Here is a 19,791-nt window from a genome sequence, read left to right on the forward strand (position 1 = left end):
ATTTCCGCCACTCTCATGAAAAAAACATTCAATGTCATAAGTATGACTCAATTATTTTATGAGATAATGAGATAGCTACAAAAATCTCCTTATTATCCAATAATAATGAGATACCTCGTCATCATTATGAGAGGATCTCATTATATGAGTCATAAATAGCTTTAGATAGCATAATGAGATGCTATTAGGAGATAGGAGAAATTAGCTGATGAGCTAATTTCAGGTTAGCATCTCATAACAATGAGATGCTATAGATAGCATCTCATTGTAGTATCAAGGTCGCATTATTATGAGACGCTATCTCATAATAATTATGAGCTAACTCATAATTATTATGAGACGCTATCTCATAATAATTATGAGCTAACTCATAATTATGAGATAGGAGTTTTCTTTCTCTTCATCAGAGTGGCGGGAATGGGCTTCCTTGAGTCTGCAAGTAGTTTTTCCGCACCATAATTTTTTACTTGAGTAAAAACTGCTCTACCCACCTTTAGTTACTTCAATAAACGAAGAAAAGCTTAGAGAAAAATACAGCAGATACATATAGTTTAAACATGTGAAACTTCTTGTTCGTACACAAACTTCATAGCTCTAACATACTATCTACTGAACACTTTGCAGGTCACAATAAATATTGTCAGTAGAAGCACTATGTTCTAAGTTATATACAATACCTACTGTAAGAGTTGATTTCAAAGGTTTCCCGTCCAGACAGATAAATATAAAATATTTTGGGATATAATTACGTATTTTAAACATTTTATGATGTCTGCTATTGCAACGTCTTGTCACAAGAGGGCGCTGTTACACTACTAATATCTGCAGTCATTCAATCGCGCTGCAATGGAGCCGATGAAGAAGGTGAGAAGTAAATATTTTTGGACTGTGCAACGTTATCCAATAATGTGTGACTTGGTAATTGATCTGAACTGGAATATGGTAATATTGAACTTGAGGCAAGCGTTTCATGGACATTACAGAAACCGGAAAATGAAAGAATAAACAATTTTAATGAAACTATGGATACTTATGTTTGGACCAAAAAAAAAAAAAAAGCCTCATTGGAGAGTACGGGAAGTAAAAAGTGTGCTGGATTGTCCTGCTTTTACCACCATCTTCCACCTGAATACTAATGAGAACCACTCCAATAACCAAATCAATTCAAACTACAAATATGGCAGAGTGATTTTTTTTTAAAGGCGGGTCTTCGCAGCGAGTGAAAGTAAAAGTAATACGGCAGGCTGCCGTGGAGGTATAAAGATCGCTCGCTGACGATGGTCGTACAAGAACCATCCCAGCTGGAAGATGGATCCTCATCGAATCTGCACCTCTGTCTGTGCCGTGGTGGTGTGTCTTCTGGGAGCAACGCGTCTCTCCAGCGGTGGTAGGGTTAAAGTTTATCCAACATACTTTTTAAAAAAATTTTTTAGAACAAAGGTCACCCATGCAGAACGCATATACGTTTACATAGACAATTCTAAAATTAATGTTTTTATAATTTATACTTACACTTTGTCAATTGGGTCATTAAAGGCTGTAATGGTCCTTATCTGTCCATTACTACCTTAATGTTGGCTTAATGTTGAGCCACCATTACATGTTGGCTTAACATGTAATGTAAAAAATAAAATAAAATAAAAAAAAACATACGTAAATATCTAGATAACCTTCCATGTAAACTGAAAACATTTAATCTTCAATATAAAACTAGATTACAGGTTTCATATGAACTCTGGTTTAGAGGAAGTTTAAAGGAAGAACTGTCAGTTTCAGGTGCAAAAAAAAAAAAAAAAAAAAAATTGTTGATGAAGTTTTTTTTTTTGTCCGGACTGGTTTTTACCGGGTCATAAAATGATTTATTTCTCATCTCAAGCGTGAAACAACACATCTGAACTTCTGCTGTCACACACACAAAAAAGTATGTAAAAACTAAGATGTTATGATCCGGCAGCTTGTAGAAGCACCTGCTTAAGATTGAAAGCAATTGGTTTCTGTCTGATTTTTCTCAGTCAGAAACCGAGTTTGGTCGACTCTTTGCTGTTTTATACATCCTGCAGTCTCGCAGCATTTCGATGAGTTTTAGGTCTGAAGTCTTACTTCAGTCTTTTGACACACTACATTTTTCCCTCAGACATTTTGTCGTAGATTTGCTGCTGTGTTTTGAGTCACTGTCCTGCCGACGGCCCAGATTGTCGGATAGATGGCATCAAATTCGACTTCAGAATATCTTTGGTTTACTGGTCGAGTAAACCACAAGTAAGCCAAAGATTTTCCAAAGATAACAACTATGACTTGCAAGATGTGGCAACTTTATTTTTGTAGCACCTTCAGCTAAAAGCAACTCAAAACACTTAGACAAAAATAAAGTTAGAAACGACATGCATCAATAAAAATCACATCAGTGAAAAAAAAAAGTTTCTTTGAACTTAAAATAAAATGCTCTAATTTGTTACAGCTAATAATTCAGTTTTTAATAAGTCTGAAATCAGAATAGCTAATAGAATTAGCCATAAGAAATTCAAGTAATTGCTTTTTAAGTTGGCTCCAGAGCAGGCACGTTCACAGGGGGGTTGGTGGAGGGGGGCTTGAGCCCCTGCCCTTTTTATCCCTGATGCCCCTAGTGCCCTTTTTGAGTTTTTTTTTTAAATAAATATTTTTTTTATTTTTAAGCTGTATGTCAGAAGGCCTGTTTGTGCCCCTCAGCAATAATATTTAGCTAAATATAATAATTTAGTAAAAATAAACTAGTCTGGCTGCCCTCAGTCTAATAATGACTCTCAGAGCCTCCATGTTGTTCAGACTCCGGGTCCATGGTGAGGAGGAGGAGGATCTGTGTCCTCTAACTATCAAATTATGGGCAAGAATATTTTTTCATACACTGGTTTGTGAATAAAAACGTAGGTCTGATGTTGACTTTAGAAAAACTGTTTCTATTTATATTTTCATAATCGTCCTTGCAATAGCGGGACAAAACCCGCCTCACCACTAAACACAGAAATGTTTCGAATCCAGAGAAACTTCTGACTTTAACTTCATCATTCTGCTAAAAGCCCGGTTCACTACAGGCAGACTGAATCGGTCCACTGACAGATAGAAAGAATATCTGTCTTTATATCAGAGATCCTGATATAAGACACGGTACCGACTGTCACCGCGAGTCGCAACGCAGATCAAAGCCCCGGTACCACCTGGTACCACCCGGTACCACCTGCTCTCTGTTAGCTCTGTTTCTCCTTAACGTTTCTACCAGGCGGGTTAAAGCCGCTGCTGACGGGATCTGGGCTGGAGGTTCTGGGCTGTAAATAGAAGTTATTGCAGAACCTCAAGTGTTAAAGGAAGATTCAGAGCCTTTAGAGTCACAAAATAAACATCAGAGAAAATATTGTAGCAATAATTAGAACCGCAGCAAAAAGCCAAACATGCCACAATGAAATGAATCAAAATGTAAATCAAACCGGGGGATTCCAGGTAGATTCCAGGTGGATTCCAGGTGGATTCCAGGTAGATTCCAGAGATGTGCATCGCAGCAGCTGTCCCTCCAGGGCCGGCCCAAGGTAATATGGGGCCTTAGTAGAACCTCAGCATCACTAACATGTTTAAATGTCGATAAGGTGAATCTGTGAGAGAGAGACCAGGTTTATTGGCAGAGTTTAAAATCAATCACTGATTATTGGTTATTTACTGTGATGTATTTGTGAACAAACCCAATTCAAACACAAAGATTACACCATATTGTAGCCATGGTAACACAACAATCAAACTATCAAGATGATTCTTTAGACTTTTACAAAGTAAACTTCCTAATTAAATCCTAAATGTAGTATTTATTTTTCTCAGCTGAATGCATTAAATAAAATGTAATAACATTGTTATTCTCTATAAATGATGCTACAGGTTTAGATCTATGGTCTGTGTTACAATTAAACCATTTATAGGGGTCCCTGAATGTCTGGAGGCCCCTGAATGGCCCCTACCAGCAGCTACTGAGTTTTCTTTGCCTTGATATTCCAGCCTTATAATTCTAGGTCTCAGAAGTTTAACATCAAACTATTATATAGCGTTAACCCGTTTGAGTTTTTTGATCTATAAATCAGTCTGCAGCCAAGTTGTTCTAGAGGTTAAATAGATATTATTAGGGCTTAATTAGTAAAATGGCAGCAAATTAGCTTATTTCATAACTTCATAACCTTTGACCTTCTCTCCTCTGATCTGTTTAACAGCTACAGTCTCAGATCAGCTCAGCCCTCCAGGACTGTCAGCAGCAGAAACAGAAACTTTTTACCTGTTGGGGAAAATATAGACTAGATTTGCTTTGCATTGTCCTCACATGATGGCAATGATACAGTAGGATCCAATTAGATTATTGACCAATATGGGTTGTTGCTATGTTGTTGTACAGAGTTTTTGTTCAATGTGCCCCTTTTTTAAATCTGAGCCCCTGCCCTTCCATAGGTCTCTGCACGGCCCTGCTCCAGAGGTCCATTCAGTAGTTTTGAGCACTTTTTAACAGGACTCTCATTTTTCTTTTAGAAAAACTTGGTTTTGTAGTGTTTTTGAAATTTCTCAGTCGAATTTTCTCTCAAATGTTTTCCACTTATGAAAGATTTTTCTCACCGAGGAATGGTGGACGTGAAATCCTTTGGAAGTGGTTTTCTAACGCTTCCCAGATTGCTCAGCTGCAACAATTGCTGTTACTGATATCTTTCTTCTTTGTCAATGTCAAAACATTTGTCTTAGCTCCAGCACTGAAACTCCTGCTTTTATAGAGGTGATTACCCTTACAGATGGCCGGTTAAGCTAAACATTTGTTCTTGATAAACTCTAGATCATTTTGACTTTGTCATAACATGTACAGATAGAACTGAAGAAACACGTAACTTTCTTTTTGACTTTATTGTGTAAAGAGCAAAAAAGGGGGGATAATTAAAATGACGTCAGCAGTGAAGTAATGCTAAAAAAATTTTAATGTGTGTTTTTATTTCAGACAACTGCAAATGTCCAGCGATTCCTCCAAAAGAATTAACTGTACGAAAAGACGGATGCTTCAACAGTACATTTCGCTACGAGTGTATTACAGGCTATACGAGAAAACCCGGAACGTCAGGCCTCATCAGGTGTCAGGAGAAGAATGGTGTTTTACAGTGGACCGAATCTCTATTCAAGTGTATAAGTAAGATCCTTTTATTTGTCTTTTGTCTCTTTAAGAGGGACATTTATCATGTTAGCACCAAGAGGTTTATTTTCAAAGACGGAGATCTGAGTCGATTCTGAAAACTTTGGGTGGCCACTGAATATCTGAATCAATGTTTGTGAGAAGAAACCAAAACCAGCTGAGGTGGAAAAACAACAGAAACGAAATCAAGTGAGATGAAAAGCAAAAAACAACAACAAAAAAACCCCCAAGATATTCCTGAAGCTGTAGGTCAAGACGTACAAACTAGACATGGAAAATGAAAAAGATGAGGCAGCAAAGAAGAAGAAGAAGAAGCCAGAAGTGAAACCGCAACTAAACCTGCAGACCAGAGCAGGACCAGCTGCTATTTTCAAATGGGGGAAAACAAAAACCTGATTCCATGCCACAGAAATCAGACGACGCAGCAGTTTAAGACATTTTGTTTATTAATCTGACAGTTCAAAACTTTGGAGGTGAAATTCTGTTTAAAGCCTCCATCGTATTTATTGTTTCGGTTGTGTGTGGGTTTTTTTATTACAGTTTTATTTATTGTTTTTGGTCCTCATGTTTTATTTTGGATATTTAAAGTATCTTCCAGTTCCAGTGTTTAGAGAGCTTTACAAGATGTATAATTATTGGTCTTTGAGAGGGCAAACTTGCATTACGATGCCATTATCAGTGTATTACCTGAAAATGTTCCCAAAACAACAATATTATCGTTTATCGCAATATTTACTGGGACAATTTATCGTCCGTCAAAAGTTGTTATTGTGACAGGCCTAGCCTGTGCAAACAGGAGTTACTGCCATGTTGTTGAGAACCCAAATGGCAGCAGACGCAGGATAGAGATAGTATTGAAAGATCAACTAGACAATCTTAAAAAGTCTGACCTGCCAATTTTCGGCAATACCGATTTTCTTTTTGTCTGAAATATTGCAGCAAAGTTGCTAAGTTAGCTGAATTAGCGAGGTGTCAGTTGTTAACGTCACTGCTCCGTCAGTCGGTCTGCTCTCACTGTAGAGCAAAATGTGACCGTCGGTTTTCACACCTTTGCGCAGGTAGATAATATCGATTAGATTGGCGTCCCAAGTTCAGCTGTCATCTTGCCTGCAATAGATAACTTCCTTGGCTTCTTCACCCATCGCCTATGAATGGCGGTTAGTTTGTTCCAGAAACTAAAGCTAACAGGGGAGATAGAAGATAATCTGTACAACTGAAATCGATGTCTTTGATGGAACTGATGATACCTTTTATCATTTATTTACTGATTATATCTGCTGTGTTTTTGTATTTCTGCAAGATGTGTTTGTCCATTAAAGATGTTTCCAGATAATGCTTAGATGTTTCCGCAGCTGTGATAGTAGGAGAGACCTGAAGACATGTTGGGTAAAATGCTTAACCTGGAAATTGTCTTGAAGGACTGACATGTGTGGAATGTAGTTTGTACCCTTTCTTGACCCTGCACCCATGACTGACTGACAAAGAAGAACTAGAAGTTTTTCCTGAAATCCTTATTGGAGGGATAGTTCATGAGGTGGGGGTAGGGATTGTCTCTGTGGTCCATCTGGCAATAGAGATCAGAACAGTTTGGGTGGGTCTTTTCCTTCCTGTGATTATGTAACGATGTGATGTGACTGCGTTCAGTGAGACGGGTCTTCGAACGCTTTTGCCTTCGCATAAAGAAACTTAAAGACAAAAAAACAACAACAAAAGCAGATTGCTATGGGAATTTCATTTATCAAAGAATGAGAATCTGTTTCAATAGCAAGAGAAAGATTCATCTTTGAGGCAACTTTTTCACTAAGTCCCTGCTGTTGAGATGGAAATTATTAGTTGTTGTTTTTTTTTTTTCTGTAGCTGGATAAATAACTGATTACCGGGGATCTGTTCTCTATGAAAGCAAAAAGCAAAAAGATAGAAACATTTTCTAATCATTTATTGAGGTATTTTGCGCCATATTGCAACATTCACCAATATTATCCTATGTCGCTTGCTTTTCAAATACCATGCTGCCCTCAGTGGAATGTATAGCAGAGGTGTCAAACTCCAGTCCTCCAGTCGCTGTCCTGCAGTTTTTAGATGTGCCACAGGTACAAAACACTGGAATGAAATGGCTTAACTACCTCCTACTTGTGTAGATCAGTTCTCCAGAGTCTTGCTAATGACCCAATTAGTCTACTCAGGTGTGGTGCAGCAGAAGCACATCTAAAAGTTGCAGGACAGCGGCCCTTGAGGACTGGAGATTGACACCTGTGTTAATTAAATTAGGCAGCATTCACTCTAACCACTTATACATGTACTTTTTACATTTCTTCACTATCAGATCCAACAATTGGAAATGATTTACACGTATTCACAGAATATGATTCACACAGAATGCTCCTTTTCAAAGTAATTGCAAATGTCTGAGTTAATGTGCATCATGTCAATAATTTATTCTTTAAAGGTTCTTAAAACGGTGTGAGCATAAACCACTGTGAAGGTTTTTTGAAGTGAGAGTTGTTTCAGGGTGGCATTTGTCTTGGGCTAAGATTAGATCAACCTAATCTGGATTTATTCTAAACAGATTACTGCTGGCAAATTGTGAACTGCTTCTAACAAAGTCTTATTTTGAAAACTCAAAACCATCTCTTTCATATTTTATGTTGATTAACCCTCTGTGCTCTTTTTTTTTTTTTTGTCTGTTTCAGCTGACCCAAACTATCAGCCACCGCCAACCACCACCGCGGGTAGGAAACTGCTTTTCTTTTCTTTAAGCCTGCATGATTTCTGTCTGTCACTGTTGATGTGCAAGCACCTTGATTTGAGGCACAAACAAGTGCACAGATTCCTAGATGGAGCCTATTTCTGTTTGCTAAGTCACTGTAAGTGAAGATAGTCTCATTAGTGAAGACGATTACATAATAGAAAGTATTCTGGATCCAACCACTGGTTGTTGTATGTGTACACAGTATTCAGAAAAAGCTTTGGATATTTGGCTTCTGGGTGGAATTTCAGGATGAACCTAAAATCCACTGTAACCATTCCAGGCTGACTTAATGCAGTGGTTCCCAAAGATTTTCTTCTGCCCCCCCTATGGATTACAATCACCCAAAAAAAAATTAACTGGGCACACACATCGTTCAACCAGACGTGAACCTATACACATATTTTGTTTTCAAAATATTTCACACTTCAGGTTGCAACAAAACAAACTACAAACCATCTTTACAGTGAAACACTTTTGTGTAACTGTTTTATTTTTTGGTCCTATACTGTAGAAGAGCATTCTTTGCTGTCAGTGTTGTTTCAAACATATTTCTTTTTTTTTTTAAAGTTGTAACAATATTCAACTTTGCTATCACCAACACGTTTAAAAAAAAAGCCTCTGTGCAAAATGGGGTTAAAACATGAACAGCTCCCTGAGAGTTTTTTTTTTTTTTCATTCATCGCGTCCTCCCTGCAATGAGGGCAGTGTGGTTCCCACACTTTGGGAACCACTGACTTAATGTTACCGTCTTTAAACTTGTTTGTTTCCTAAAGATTGCATTGACCTTCACTGTCCTTAGACAGGAACGTAGGTAACGAGAGAGAGAGGGAAAGGCATGCGGAAAACGTCACTAGGCTGGGATTAGAAATTCTGACGTCTGCATCCAGGACTACATCAGTCGCCTCTATATGTGGGTTATGTTTTGCCCCTGCGCCACCACAGCAGCCCAGGCCTTCTTTAAATGTTTGACTCCACATGTCCAACTGTTGGGCGTTTCAGTACTTTTTATACAGCTTGATGTTTTAACAAGGAGCTTTAACAGCAATATTCACCAGCAGGTGTCTCGTCCACGAATCGACCAACGCATTTCCCGGTTCAATCAGAATTGGTATTTAAACCGTCCTCCTGATCATGTTGTTCAGATTTTGATATTATGTGATCAGGAGAACGCCTAACAACTGATCAAGAATTGCCATCGCGAGGCTTCAAACAGGATGTTCTTAGAGCGTCACAGGGTGTTATCAGCAGGCTGGAACCGAGATACAGAGAGACCGGAGGAGTCAGAGAAACTCACAGAAGGTGTCGTCCTTTGGCCACGTCTGACTCTGATGACCGCTTCATTGTGATGTGAGGCACCCAAGTGTCAAGTCGTGGAAAACCAGTTACATCTTCGTGATCTGTGTGGTAGACGACCTCTAATGGTATCTGACCACACCACCAGGCATCTGCATCAGTCTTTCCACCTAAGGCCAGAGCATTTACGCTAAACAAGGGACCGGTGGACTTCAGGGCTGTTGTCTGGTAAAAATCGATTTGAGTTGAGCAAAAATGATGGCCACCAACGATGTTGAAGACATCAAGGAAAGCACTATGCGTCAGCCACTGTTGTCACCTGATGAGCCTTTGGTGGTGGTGTTACAATCTGGGCATGTGTGTTTAGTCAAGTGTTTCCCATCCTTGGTGCTCAAGGCACAAAGCCCTGCATGTTTAAGATGTCTTCTCTGCTTTAACATACCTGATTGAGATGATTGTGGTTCAGTAAAAGGCTGTTAATCGGGAATGAATTGAAATCAGGTCTGTGAGACACTGTGGCTTGAGGACGAGGGCGGGCCTAGTGAATATGGAACTGGCCTAAACTTTGTGAATGGTATAGTGCCAAGGCCGTAATATCTGAATAACTCCATTAATTCAGTTGTTGTACCTCTGAATGAACAACACAGACCTACTTTCATCCTTGTGGACAACAATGCCCCAGTTCTTTGAAGTCACATCATTAGGGAACATTTGCTGGAGAGTGCCGTAATCGGAATGGAGTGATCTGAACTCTCTCCAGACCTGAAACCCTTAGAAAATCTCTCAGCTGCTTCAATACGTACTGTAGGGGGTTTGCACCAGAGAACCTCTAAGACCAGAGGGCCGGCCTTCAAGAAGAGCAGGACGCTACAACTCAGCGGATCATAAGTCGACTTTTGAAAAGCGTGAAACACCGTCTGGTATTGATTCTCAAGGCCAACGGAGACATTGAGGGTTTTTACGTTTTCCATAAATTTCTCTCAAATGCCAAATATTCTTAACTTTTTGTTTACAGTTTATGTTTCACAGGGGAACATTGGTGGCCCAATCCCCTCCTACCTCTTTTTGCTTTTGTAAATAACAGCAAATGTCTGAGTTAATGTGCAAAGATGCCAATCATTTAAGGTTTAAAGATTTTTTTTTAAAATAATATGAGCATAAACCACTTCAATGATGTTGAGATTGGAGTTGTTTTTTTGATGATATTTGTCTTGGACCTTCTTAGACTAATTGTTAGCTTCACCTTCCTGAACTTGACATTGAAAATTGAAAACTTTCAAGTTGATGAACACAGTGTTCTTCCTTTTTTTTGTTTCAGCTAACTCGGAATATCGGCCACACCCAACGATTAGCATGGATAAAAAAACACATTTTCTTTGCTTATCTACTAAGGAAGCAACATGACTTATTGAAATTAGAATGAAGATTTCTATCTGATAAGGTGCGATCGCTTTGCTTTGGGGACAGACAGCTGCATCCTATTTCTGGTTGCTAAGTTACCCTGCGTGAATTAGTTACCGTGGGAATTACATATTTGGAAAATGGTCTGGATTGCCTATGTACAATACTCACAGAAAGTTAGGAATATCTGGCTTTATGTTAAAATTGCAGGATGAATCTCAAATGTAATGTAACATTTTACAGATCAGCTTTATGTGACATTCTTTAAACCTTTTAACGTATGTCTCTAACTGTTCAGCTTTTCACTACATTTTGCACACCTTGCTGTTGCTTCAGTACGCTTTTTGTGAATTGACATAGCATGCTTCTACTTAAATGCCCCACTATAATTGGATATTCTCATTGCGGTGCTAGATCATTTTGACTTTGTCATAACATGTACAGATAGAACTGAAGAAACACGTAACTTTCTTTTGACTTTATTGTGTAAAGAGCGAAAAAGGGGGGATAATTAAAATGACGTCAGTAGTGAAGTAATGCTAGAAAATTTTAATGTGTGTTTTTATTTCAGACAAATGCAAATGTCCAGCGATTCCTCCAAAAGAATTAACTGTACGAAAAGACGGATGCTTCCAGATCAACAGTACATATCGCTACGAGTGTACTACAGGCTATATGAGAAAACCCGGAACGTCAGGCCTCATCAGGTGTCAGGAGAAGAACGGTGTTATACAGTGGACCGAATCTCTACTCAAGTGTATAAGTAAGATTCTTTTATTTGTCTTTCGTCTCTTTAAGAGGGACCTTTATCATGTTAGCACCAAGAGGTTTATTTTCAAAGACGGAGATCTGAGTCGATTCTGAAATCTTTGGGTGGCCACTGAATATCTGAATCAATGTTTGTGAGAAGAAACCAAAACCAGCTGAGGTGAAAAACAACAGAAACAAAATCAAGAGAGATGAAAAGCAGCCCCCCCCCCCTCTAATCTTGGGCTAAGATTAGATCAACCTAATCTGGATTTATTCTAAACAGATTACTGCTGGCAAATTGTGAACTGCGTCTAACAAAGTCTTATTTTGAAAACTCAAAACCATCTCTTTCATATTTTATGCTGATTAACCCTCTGTGCTCTTTTTTTTTTTTTGTCTGTTTCAGCTGACCCAAACTATCAGCCACCGCCAACCACCACCGCGGGTAGGAAACTGCTTTTCTTTTCTTTAAGCCTGCATGATTTCTGTCTGTCACTGTTGATGTGCAAGCACCTTGATTTGAGGCCACAAACAAGTGCACAGATTCCTAGATGGAGCCTATTTCTGTTTGCTAAGTCACTGTAAGTGAAGATAGTCTCATTAGTGAAGACGATTACACAATAGAAAGTATTCTGGATCCAACCACTGGTTGTTGCATGTGTACACAGTATTCAGAAAAAGCTTTGGATATTTGGCTTCTGGGTGGAATTTCAGGATGAACCTAAAATCCACTGTAACCATTCCAGGTTGACTTAATGCAGTGGTTCCCAAAGATTTTCTTCTGCCCCCCCTATGAATTACAATCAACCAAAAAAGAAAAAAAAAATTAACTGGGCACACACATCGTTCAACCAGACGTGAACCTATACACATATTTTGTTTTCAAAATATTTCACACTTCAGGTTGCAACAAAACAAACTACAAACCATCTTTACAGTGAAACACTTTTGTGTAACTGTTTTATTTTTTGGTCCTATACTGTAGAAGAGCATTCTTTGCTGTAGGTGTTATTTCAAACATATTTCTTTTTTTAAATTTGTAACAATATTCAACTTTGCTATCATCAACACGTTTAAAAAAAAACCTCTGTGCAAAATGGGGTTAAAACATGAACAGCTCCCTGAGAGTTTTATTTTTTTTTCATTCATCGCGTCCTCCCTGCAATGAGGGCAGTGTGGTTCCCACACTTTGGGAACCACTGACTTAATGTTACCGTCTTTAAACTTGTTTGTTTCCTAAAGATTGCATTGACCTTCACTGTCCTTAGACAGGAACGTAGGTAACGAGAGAGAGGGGGAAAGGCATGCGGAAAACGTCACTAGGCTGGGATTAGAAATTCTGACGTCTGCATCCAGGACTACATCAGTTGCCTCTATATGTGGGTTATGTTTTGCCCCTGCGCCACCACAGCAGCCCAGGCCTTCTTTAAACGTTTGACTCCACATGATCAGCTTAATGTGACATTCTTTAAACTTTTTACTGTATGTCTCTAACTGTTCAGCGTTTCACTACATTTTGCACACCTTGCTGTTGCTTCAGTACGCTATTTGTGAATTGACATAGCATGCTTCTACTTAAATGCCCCACCAAAATTGGATATTTTCATTGCGGTGTGCATGAATGTCACCCAAGAGCCAAATATCCATAACTTTTTGAGAGTAGTGTATTTTATTGATAATGCACACCTCTTAATGATTATCCGTCTTAATTTTTTGGGCACACATGTTTCTAAAAGCCCCACCAGGACCTTCCTCCACCCTCCAGAGTGTCAGAACCTCCACCTCTGAGCCTTCAGTATCTCCCAACACGGAGCGAAGAGCTCTGGGTAAGAACAATGAAACCCAATCAGTAAAACCACCACAAAGGTCCAGCTGGCACATCAGTTCTCTAAGAAATAACATTTGCACTAATGAAGAAAAGAAAGAAAGTCATTTGGAATCTGAGTGAGGCAGATTCGTGGCAAACTTCGCTTATCTAGAAAGCTAATTTTCAGTTAATTTTTTAGATGTTTTTTAATACCTCTGGGATTTCATCATTAGCTGCGAGGGACAGAGACAGAAAGTCTGTGTCAAAACCAAGATTAAAGCTTACAGCTACACAGCGTGTACCTTTTGCAATGTTTCTTTATAGCAAAACAATAAAATAAAAAGACAAAGTAGTCACCCAGCGACTAAAAATAATTATGAAACTGAACTTCTAATTAAAGCAGCTGAAGTTGCACCTTAAAGAAATGTGACAAGAAGGTATGTTTGTGTTGGGTTTTTATGTTTGCGACATCATATGTGAACAGAAAACGGTGCCGAATGACTCATGTGCCACTCCTTCTCACTGGAACATAACAAAACGACCTGCTGTCTCTGAGAGGAGTTTTCATCTGGTTTCACTTGGCTAGACAAAGAGTGTTGATGTGTTAAAAAGGCTGTTTGGTGTCTGTACCATCAAACAGAAAAACCAGACTGACATTTAGCAACGTTAAAGCTGTTTTGAGTTTTGACCTTTTTTTTTTCTTTTCTTTTTTTTCACAAATAGCAATGGATCATCAGCATACAGTGAAACTTCGCAATTTGCGTTTATCCTGCTATTGTCATTGGTTCTGCGGATTTGCTTAGCTGATTTTCCATGACATTTGTATGACCTGATGAGCTGTGAAGTTGATGGATGAAGTGGTTTTTTTTATTATACTTTCCATGCGGTAAGCTCGGGCCAAAAACTGGCCAAATCAGAATCTGTTTGCACAAACAAGAGAAAAAAAGCAACAAAAAAAAACGTCTCAAATTTTCTGCAACATATTCAAAAAACTTGTAAAGTTTGTATACAAGTTTTTTGTACTTGTATACAAAAAACAAATGTTTCAGAAGTCTTCTAGAATTAAATTGTTTTTTTAAACGTCGTTCTAGAAACTTAAAGTTGTGTCCAGTGTGTGATTAATGATGATCTGATCATCTGATACTTGATGGCTGCTGTTGCTGTGCAACGTGGCACAAGCAGGGTTCTGGTGGGACAATTATTTTTTCACTGGCCAGGTTCCTTAAATAGATTTTCACTCTTAATAAAAGGAGAATCTTTTTTTTTTCTTTTTTTTTGCAGCATTTACTCAGGTTAAATTTATCTGACATCAAAATGAGTTCAATTACCTGAATCTTTTTTAAAAAAAGTGAAACGCCCAAAATGCTTTAAGAGGGCAGAGACTTTTTGTTACGCCACTTTTTAACACTCTGTCAGGTTTTTATATATTGCAATAATATGTGGAACAAATGGGTGAAGATGTTTGTATTGAAAATAACTTGAAGAATAAATAAGCAAAAGGCTGTAATTATAGCAGAAATAATATAAAAATAAAATAAAATATAAAAGAAATAATTATAGCAGATAAACAGATAGTTCCACAAAAAACATAACAGCTGATGCTACCTTCTTTTCCTGTTTGCAGGACCTTCCTCCACCCTCCAGAGCGTCAGGACCTCCACCCTCCAGAGCGTCAGGACCTCCACCCTCCAGAGCGTCAGAACCTCCACCCTCCAGAGCGTCAGGACCTCCACCCTCCAGAGCGTCAGGACCTCCACCCTCCAGAGCGTCAGAACCTCCACCCTCCAGAGCATCAGAACCTCCACCTCTGAGCCTTCAGCATCTCCCAACACGGAGCGAAGAGCTCTGGGTAAGAACAATGAAATCCAAAAGAAAAAGAAAGAAAGTCATTTGAGGCCTGAGTGTGGCAGGTCCGTGGCAAACTTTGCTTAGTTTCAGTTAATTTTTCAGACGTTTCTAAATGGAATATCTCTGCGATTTTTTAATTTTTTTTAGCTGCGAGGAAGAGAGAAAGAAAGTCGGTGTCCAAACCGAGATTAAAGCTTACAGCTAAACGGCGTGTACCGTTTGAGACGTTTCTTTCAAACAAAAAGAAATTAAAGACAAAGTAGTCACACAGTGACAATCACTAATTATGAAACTTGGTGTATTTGGTTAATGAATTTAAGTCTTGCACTTCTCTGTTGCTAAGGCAAATTGGGAAGTATATAGGTAAATAAAATGGTTGCTTGGTTACGTTATAAATATATATTGTGTTGAATCACTGGATATATTTAGCCATCTATTTATAGCACGTGTGTTGCTGCAAAAGATAAAGTGCAAACTACAGCGAGTTTAGCAAGGAGGTTTTGTAAGGTCGACCCTCTTCATAACTTATATTGCCAGAAAACAACCACAAAGAATTGGCAAAAAATGAAACACAAATGAAACCCAAAATTCAAAGATTGTAACATAATTCTACGTATGTATATAAATCTACTGGTGATTCCTGTAGATTTATACCAACTTTTAACAACCCTCTTTTTGTCAGTCGGACATAAGAGGGCTCTCTGGACATTCCTCTTGGCACAATCTCCCTGTGTCGTCCAGAGTCCTCTTCTGTTTAGCTCACATCGAAGGTTTTCTATCACACTAATGTCTTGAGGAATGAGAGAGCCATGGAAGGAGGTCAATTTTGTGTCTGGTCATGTTTTTTGATCAATGACCTGCTGACGGACCCAACGACGACCTCCAGGTTGAACCTCAACAGGTTCGTCGCGCCACGCATTCCAACATGGGAGTTTTAGAAAAGACAGCAGGCCCACAGCGACACCGAGCACTTGCTGTGATAAACAACATGCATGAGGTGTTCTTCCACATGCTTTGGTTTTGTTTCACCCCGCATGGAGTTTTATGACATTATGTCATTTTATGACCCGGTCGTTGAGACGTACTCCCGTCACGCCGCTTCAGCATTTCTGGCCAACCCTCGCCACAAACGCTGAAAGAACTTGTAACAAGCTTGTCTGAACATGAGAAAACTGAGGGAATTTTGCGGGACACCGAGTCAAGCTGTGTCCTGGAAGCATGTAAGTCACTTTTGATAGACTCCCCATCTGAACAGTGTATATATCCTGGGATTAAGGATGTTCACAACGTTCTGCTCCGCTGGGGACGGGCTCGTTGCTTTTGCGGTGAGGTGGCTGACATGGTTTCTCTTTTACTTATTTGTTGTTGTTTTTTTTGGTCAAATTTAAACCCTTTACTGCAGGAATTTCTTCACAATTATATTAGAAAACGCTGTAAAACGCATTGAAAATTCAGCAGAGATTGTTCATTTGAAAATAACACATACATGAAATACATATCGAGGTAGTTAACATTCCAAATAGCAAAAATATGGCATCACCTGACCAAAAGGTAGCAGCAAAGAGCCAGTTTTGTATCACCTTCTGTGTGAATAGAATATGGATAAATAATCATTACTAATATACATTCATTAACTGACAATAATATACAAACAACGATGGTCAACTTACCATCCGGAACTGAATGTTTATCGTACCATCAGTTTCACTTTCAGGCATCCAGCATGCCGAGTTGAGTAAAGCATAAGTATTTGGTTGTGATGCAGAATTTTTCCAACATGTCCAAAAAGAATCTTGGTTTGTATTTAAATGATATACGGCGTGTTACAGTGTTAAGTACTCATTAAGGCGAAACGACAATGTAATCTTTGAGTACACACTTTTTGAACTGCGCTGCAGAATCCATTCCATTGTAGCAATTAGCAGATTTGTAATTTTACTGGGTGATGTCTCATGGGACGGGATTGACGCTAGAGAAATCATTTTAGCCGACTGTGTTTTTGTTTCCCCGTTAGGAGGAGGACGCAGAACAGTTTGCATCAGTTTAATTGGAGTGATTCTATTCTTCATGGTGTGCGGTATCATCTTCTTCCTACATCGACAGTAAGTTGGTCAACAGAGCTTTCTCATCCTTCTCCGATATCAAAGTTTTAATGCTCGTACTGACAAAATAAAAATAAAAAACGCCTTTCTGTTCTTATATCTGAGGAGAAACAAGCCGATTCCTCCAAGAGACCCAGAGGAACTGGAAGCTATGAAATGCTGACTGTGATGCAGAACGTCAGTCAGAGGAAGCACAGGGTGGAAGGAAGTAACGATGAGTAACCTGTACTTAATATAAATGTACCCACTGCGACGCCGTCATCTGGTTTGTGAAATGTGGTTTTGAAGACTAGTTTGGAATTTGCCATCTTTTTTTGTGTGTGTGTGTTTATTTTCTTATGACCAACTTTAACAAAATGAATGTTTTGGATCAATTTCATGTATTTTTCAACAATTATGTTTTCATTGATTAATCTGCAGTTACAGTGTGCATGAAATTAGATTTCGGTACAAACACAGGCAGCTTCCCCTTCAGCGTTATGCTGCATTTTTTTTTTTTTTTTTTTTTTTACCATGAGCAAATAGAAAAACATTCACCAGGGCCTGGCTTATGTCCTCCAATCAGTAGGTCAAAGTTAACATGGAAAAATACAGAAGACGACAACAACAGACTTTTTGTAAAACTATATATATATATACTGTATAGCCTATATATATATATTTTTTTTGAGTTGACATTTTTCCTGACTTGTGCGTTTTACTTTGGATGAATGAATGGAACTTTAAAAAAATGCTTTAAATTATTTATCCACTAAAAAGTAAGCTCGTTTTTCATGAATGTAACTTTGCCTTAAAGATTTTAAGAGTGCATTCTGTGTGGGAACACACACAGAATGGGGCGCACAAGAATTCTTGTGCGCCCCCTGCTGGTTGGGAGCAGCCATTCTGTGCCCACAACAAGGTGCTACGTCATTTTTTTTTTTTTTAATCTTATTTGATACCGTTTTGATTTCTAGGTTTGTTATTGACCTAAATCATCGTAGCTCAGTAAGATAAATTGAGAAATGTTAGAAAGGCAGCAGCAAGTACTCCTCTTTTAGCATATGAAGTAACTGGGAACTTCTTTTTATATTATGCAGATTGTTGCTTGTTTTAGAATTTGACCATTATATACCAGATTAACTGAAGCTAATAAATTTAATACAAATATTCAATTTTATTTAATTGAGTCGTTCGTTGTTATTGTGTGTTTATTTCAGTCAGCTAGCAGCTAGCTAGTCAAAGAGATGCTTGCTGTCCGTAACCCTTTAACTCACTTTTGTACATATTGAAAGGTTACAGCTACAAACTTTGACACATTTTATTAACATTACATATGAACACAAACATTTCTATGTTTATGGTATTGTGGAAGGTTAACTTCTGCCCTCGTCTCTTCCGGTTTTTAACAGGTTTTCTTCTAGAATCGCCCTGTATTTAGCTCCATTCATCTTCTCTCTAACTCAGCTATGCACCAGTTTGTCACCTAAAATCTCAAATAAAACAATTTGCAGTCTGTGGTTTTAACATGACTGAATGTTGTTATTCATGGGTAATGAATACTTTTTCAGCAAAGCACTGTACCAGCCTTCTTTGTCATCAGCACAGTACTGAAATGTAATCATACCTTGTTATTTAACTCAATGGAAGTGGCAGTGATTAGCCAAAAACCAAGACATTTAAGACACCCGACTTCCTCAACAGCTCAGCCAGGTCAAGTTTAAAAAAGCATAAAAAAATAAAAAGGGAAGAATCTGAGATGGCTTCAGTTCTGAGATCTAAAATGAATCACTGGTGTAAACAGACACTGTAAAAACGTTTGAAACACAAACCGATCCATTTGTGTCACGACCAGACCCGATTAGAAGGCACAGCAAGGAAATGAGCTCGCTTCCTCAGGACGTCTGATGTGTGGCGTTGCTGTGGTCGGACCACGCTCGGCAGAGTTCATGCAGACGATGAGGCACGAGACAGAGCTTCGAAGCGGAGAAGATCTGCATACATCTCACAGTCATTTGCGCGCACACAGTGACTTGTGTTAGAGAAAGTCTCCACATAAATGCAAGCGAGTGAATTGGCAGCTGTAGTGGAACGACTGGCTTTCTCCAGAGACGAGCTTGTTCCAACCCCGTGGTGAACCTCTGCTCCAAATCAGCATCTGAAGGAATTTAAAAAAGCAGCAGCAAACACCTTCTGTGAATTAACCATGTATTCAGTAACTGAGTAATCTGTTCTTTTAAAGTGATGAAAGTCAAGCGGCTGGGACATCAGAGGTTTACAATGGATGGAAGTTTTTAATATTTTTTTCAGTCCATCAAAAATGGAGATGCGAGACAATCAGTAATGTTTCTATCGGATGTTGAGTAATGGGGTTATAAAAGCTTTTCCTGCATTAGCCATAAAATCTTTTTTTAGCTAAAGCATCGTTCCATTTTGGTTCCTGTTGGTGTGAAATTCTAGTCTCCCTTCCAACACCTAAATTGTAATTATGTTTTTACTCAGAAATCAGAACTACCAACTTCTGTGTTTGGGGGGGAAAACATCAACTAGAACCTTCACTGAAGTCCAACATAGCTGCCATGCATAATAAATGTAGTGTTAGCTGCTGTAATAATTAAAAAAAATTGTATGGCATTTGAATATATAAAACTCAAAAATACTTAATGAAATCATTTAATTTAGCTTT

General features: G+C 38.6%; 1 protein-coding gene across 6 annotated transcripts; it reads left to right on the forward strand.

The window, feature by feature from the left end:
• The first annotated feature begins 1,138 nt into the window (after positions 1-1,138).
• Positions 1,139-18,632, forward strand: LOC116725039 (interleukin-2 receptor subunit alpha-like). Of its 6 annotated transcripts, XM_032570919.1 has the most exons (11): positions 1,184-1,387; positions 4,988-5,173; positions 7,867-7,905; positions 10,537-10,575; positions 11,191-11,382; positions 11,776-11,814; positions 13,106-13,195; positions 14,801-14,829; positions 14,974-15,025; positions 17,039-17,126; positions 17,232-18,632. In XM_032570919.1, exons 1-11 carry the CDS (start codon positions 1,309-1,311, stop codon positions 17,287-17,289), a joined length of 891 nt encoding a protein of 296 aa, XP_032426810.1. In that variant the 5' UTR covers positions 1,184-1,308; the 3' UTR covers positions 17,290-18,632. The 6 variants fall into 6 exon arrangements, with proteins under 6 accessions (XP_032426805.1, XP_032426810.1, XP_032426807.1 ...); XM_032570914.1 differs by having other exon boundaries at positions 1,139-1,387; positions 14,801-15,025; positions 17,235-18,632; XM_032570916.1 differs by having other exon boundaries at positions 1,196-1,387; positions 13,115-13,195; positions 14,801-15,025.
• Positions 18,633-19,791: the final 1,159 nt, after the last annotated feature.

The sequence above is a fragment of the Xiphophorus hellerii genome, chromosome 8 (assembly GCF_003331165.1).
Source record: "Xiphophorus hellerii strain 12219 chromosome 8, Xiphophorus_hellerii-4.1, whole genome shotgun sequence".
NCBI classification, from domain to species: Eukaryota; Metazoa; Chordata; class Actinopteri; order Cyprinodontiformes; family Poeciliidae; genus Xiphophorus; species Xiphophorus hellerii.

Coding starts and splice junctions, on each gene's coding strand:
- LOC116725039 (XM_032570913.1), top strand. CDS start 1,309: ATGGATCCTCATCGAATCTGCACCTCTGTCTGTGCCGTGGTGGTGTGT. Junction 1,388..4,987: donor AACGCGTCTCTCCAGCGGTG/GTAGGGTTAAAG, acceptor TTTTTATTTCAG/ACAACTGCAAATGTCCAGCG. Junction 7,906..10,536: donor ACCGCCAACCACCACCGCGG/GTAGGAAACTGC, acceptor TTTTTGTTTCAG/CTAACTCGGAATATCGGCCA.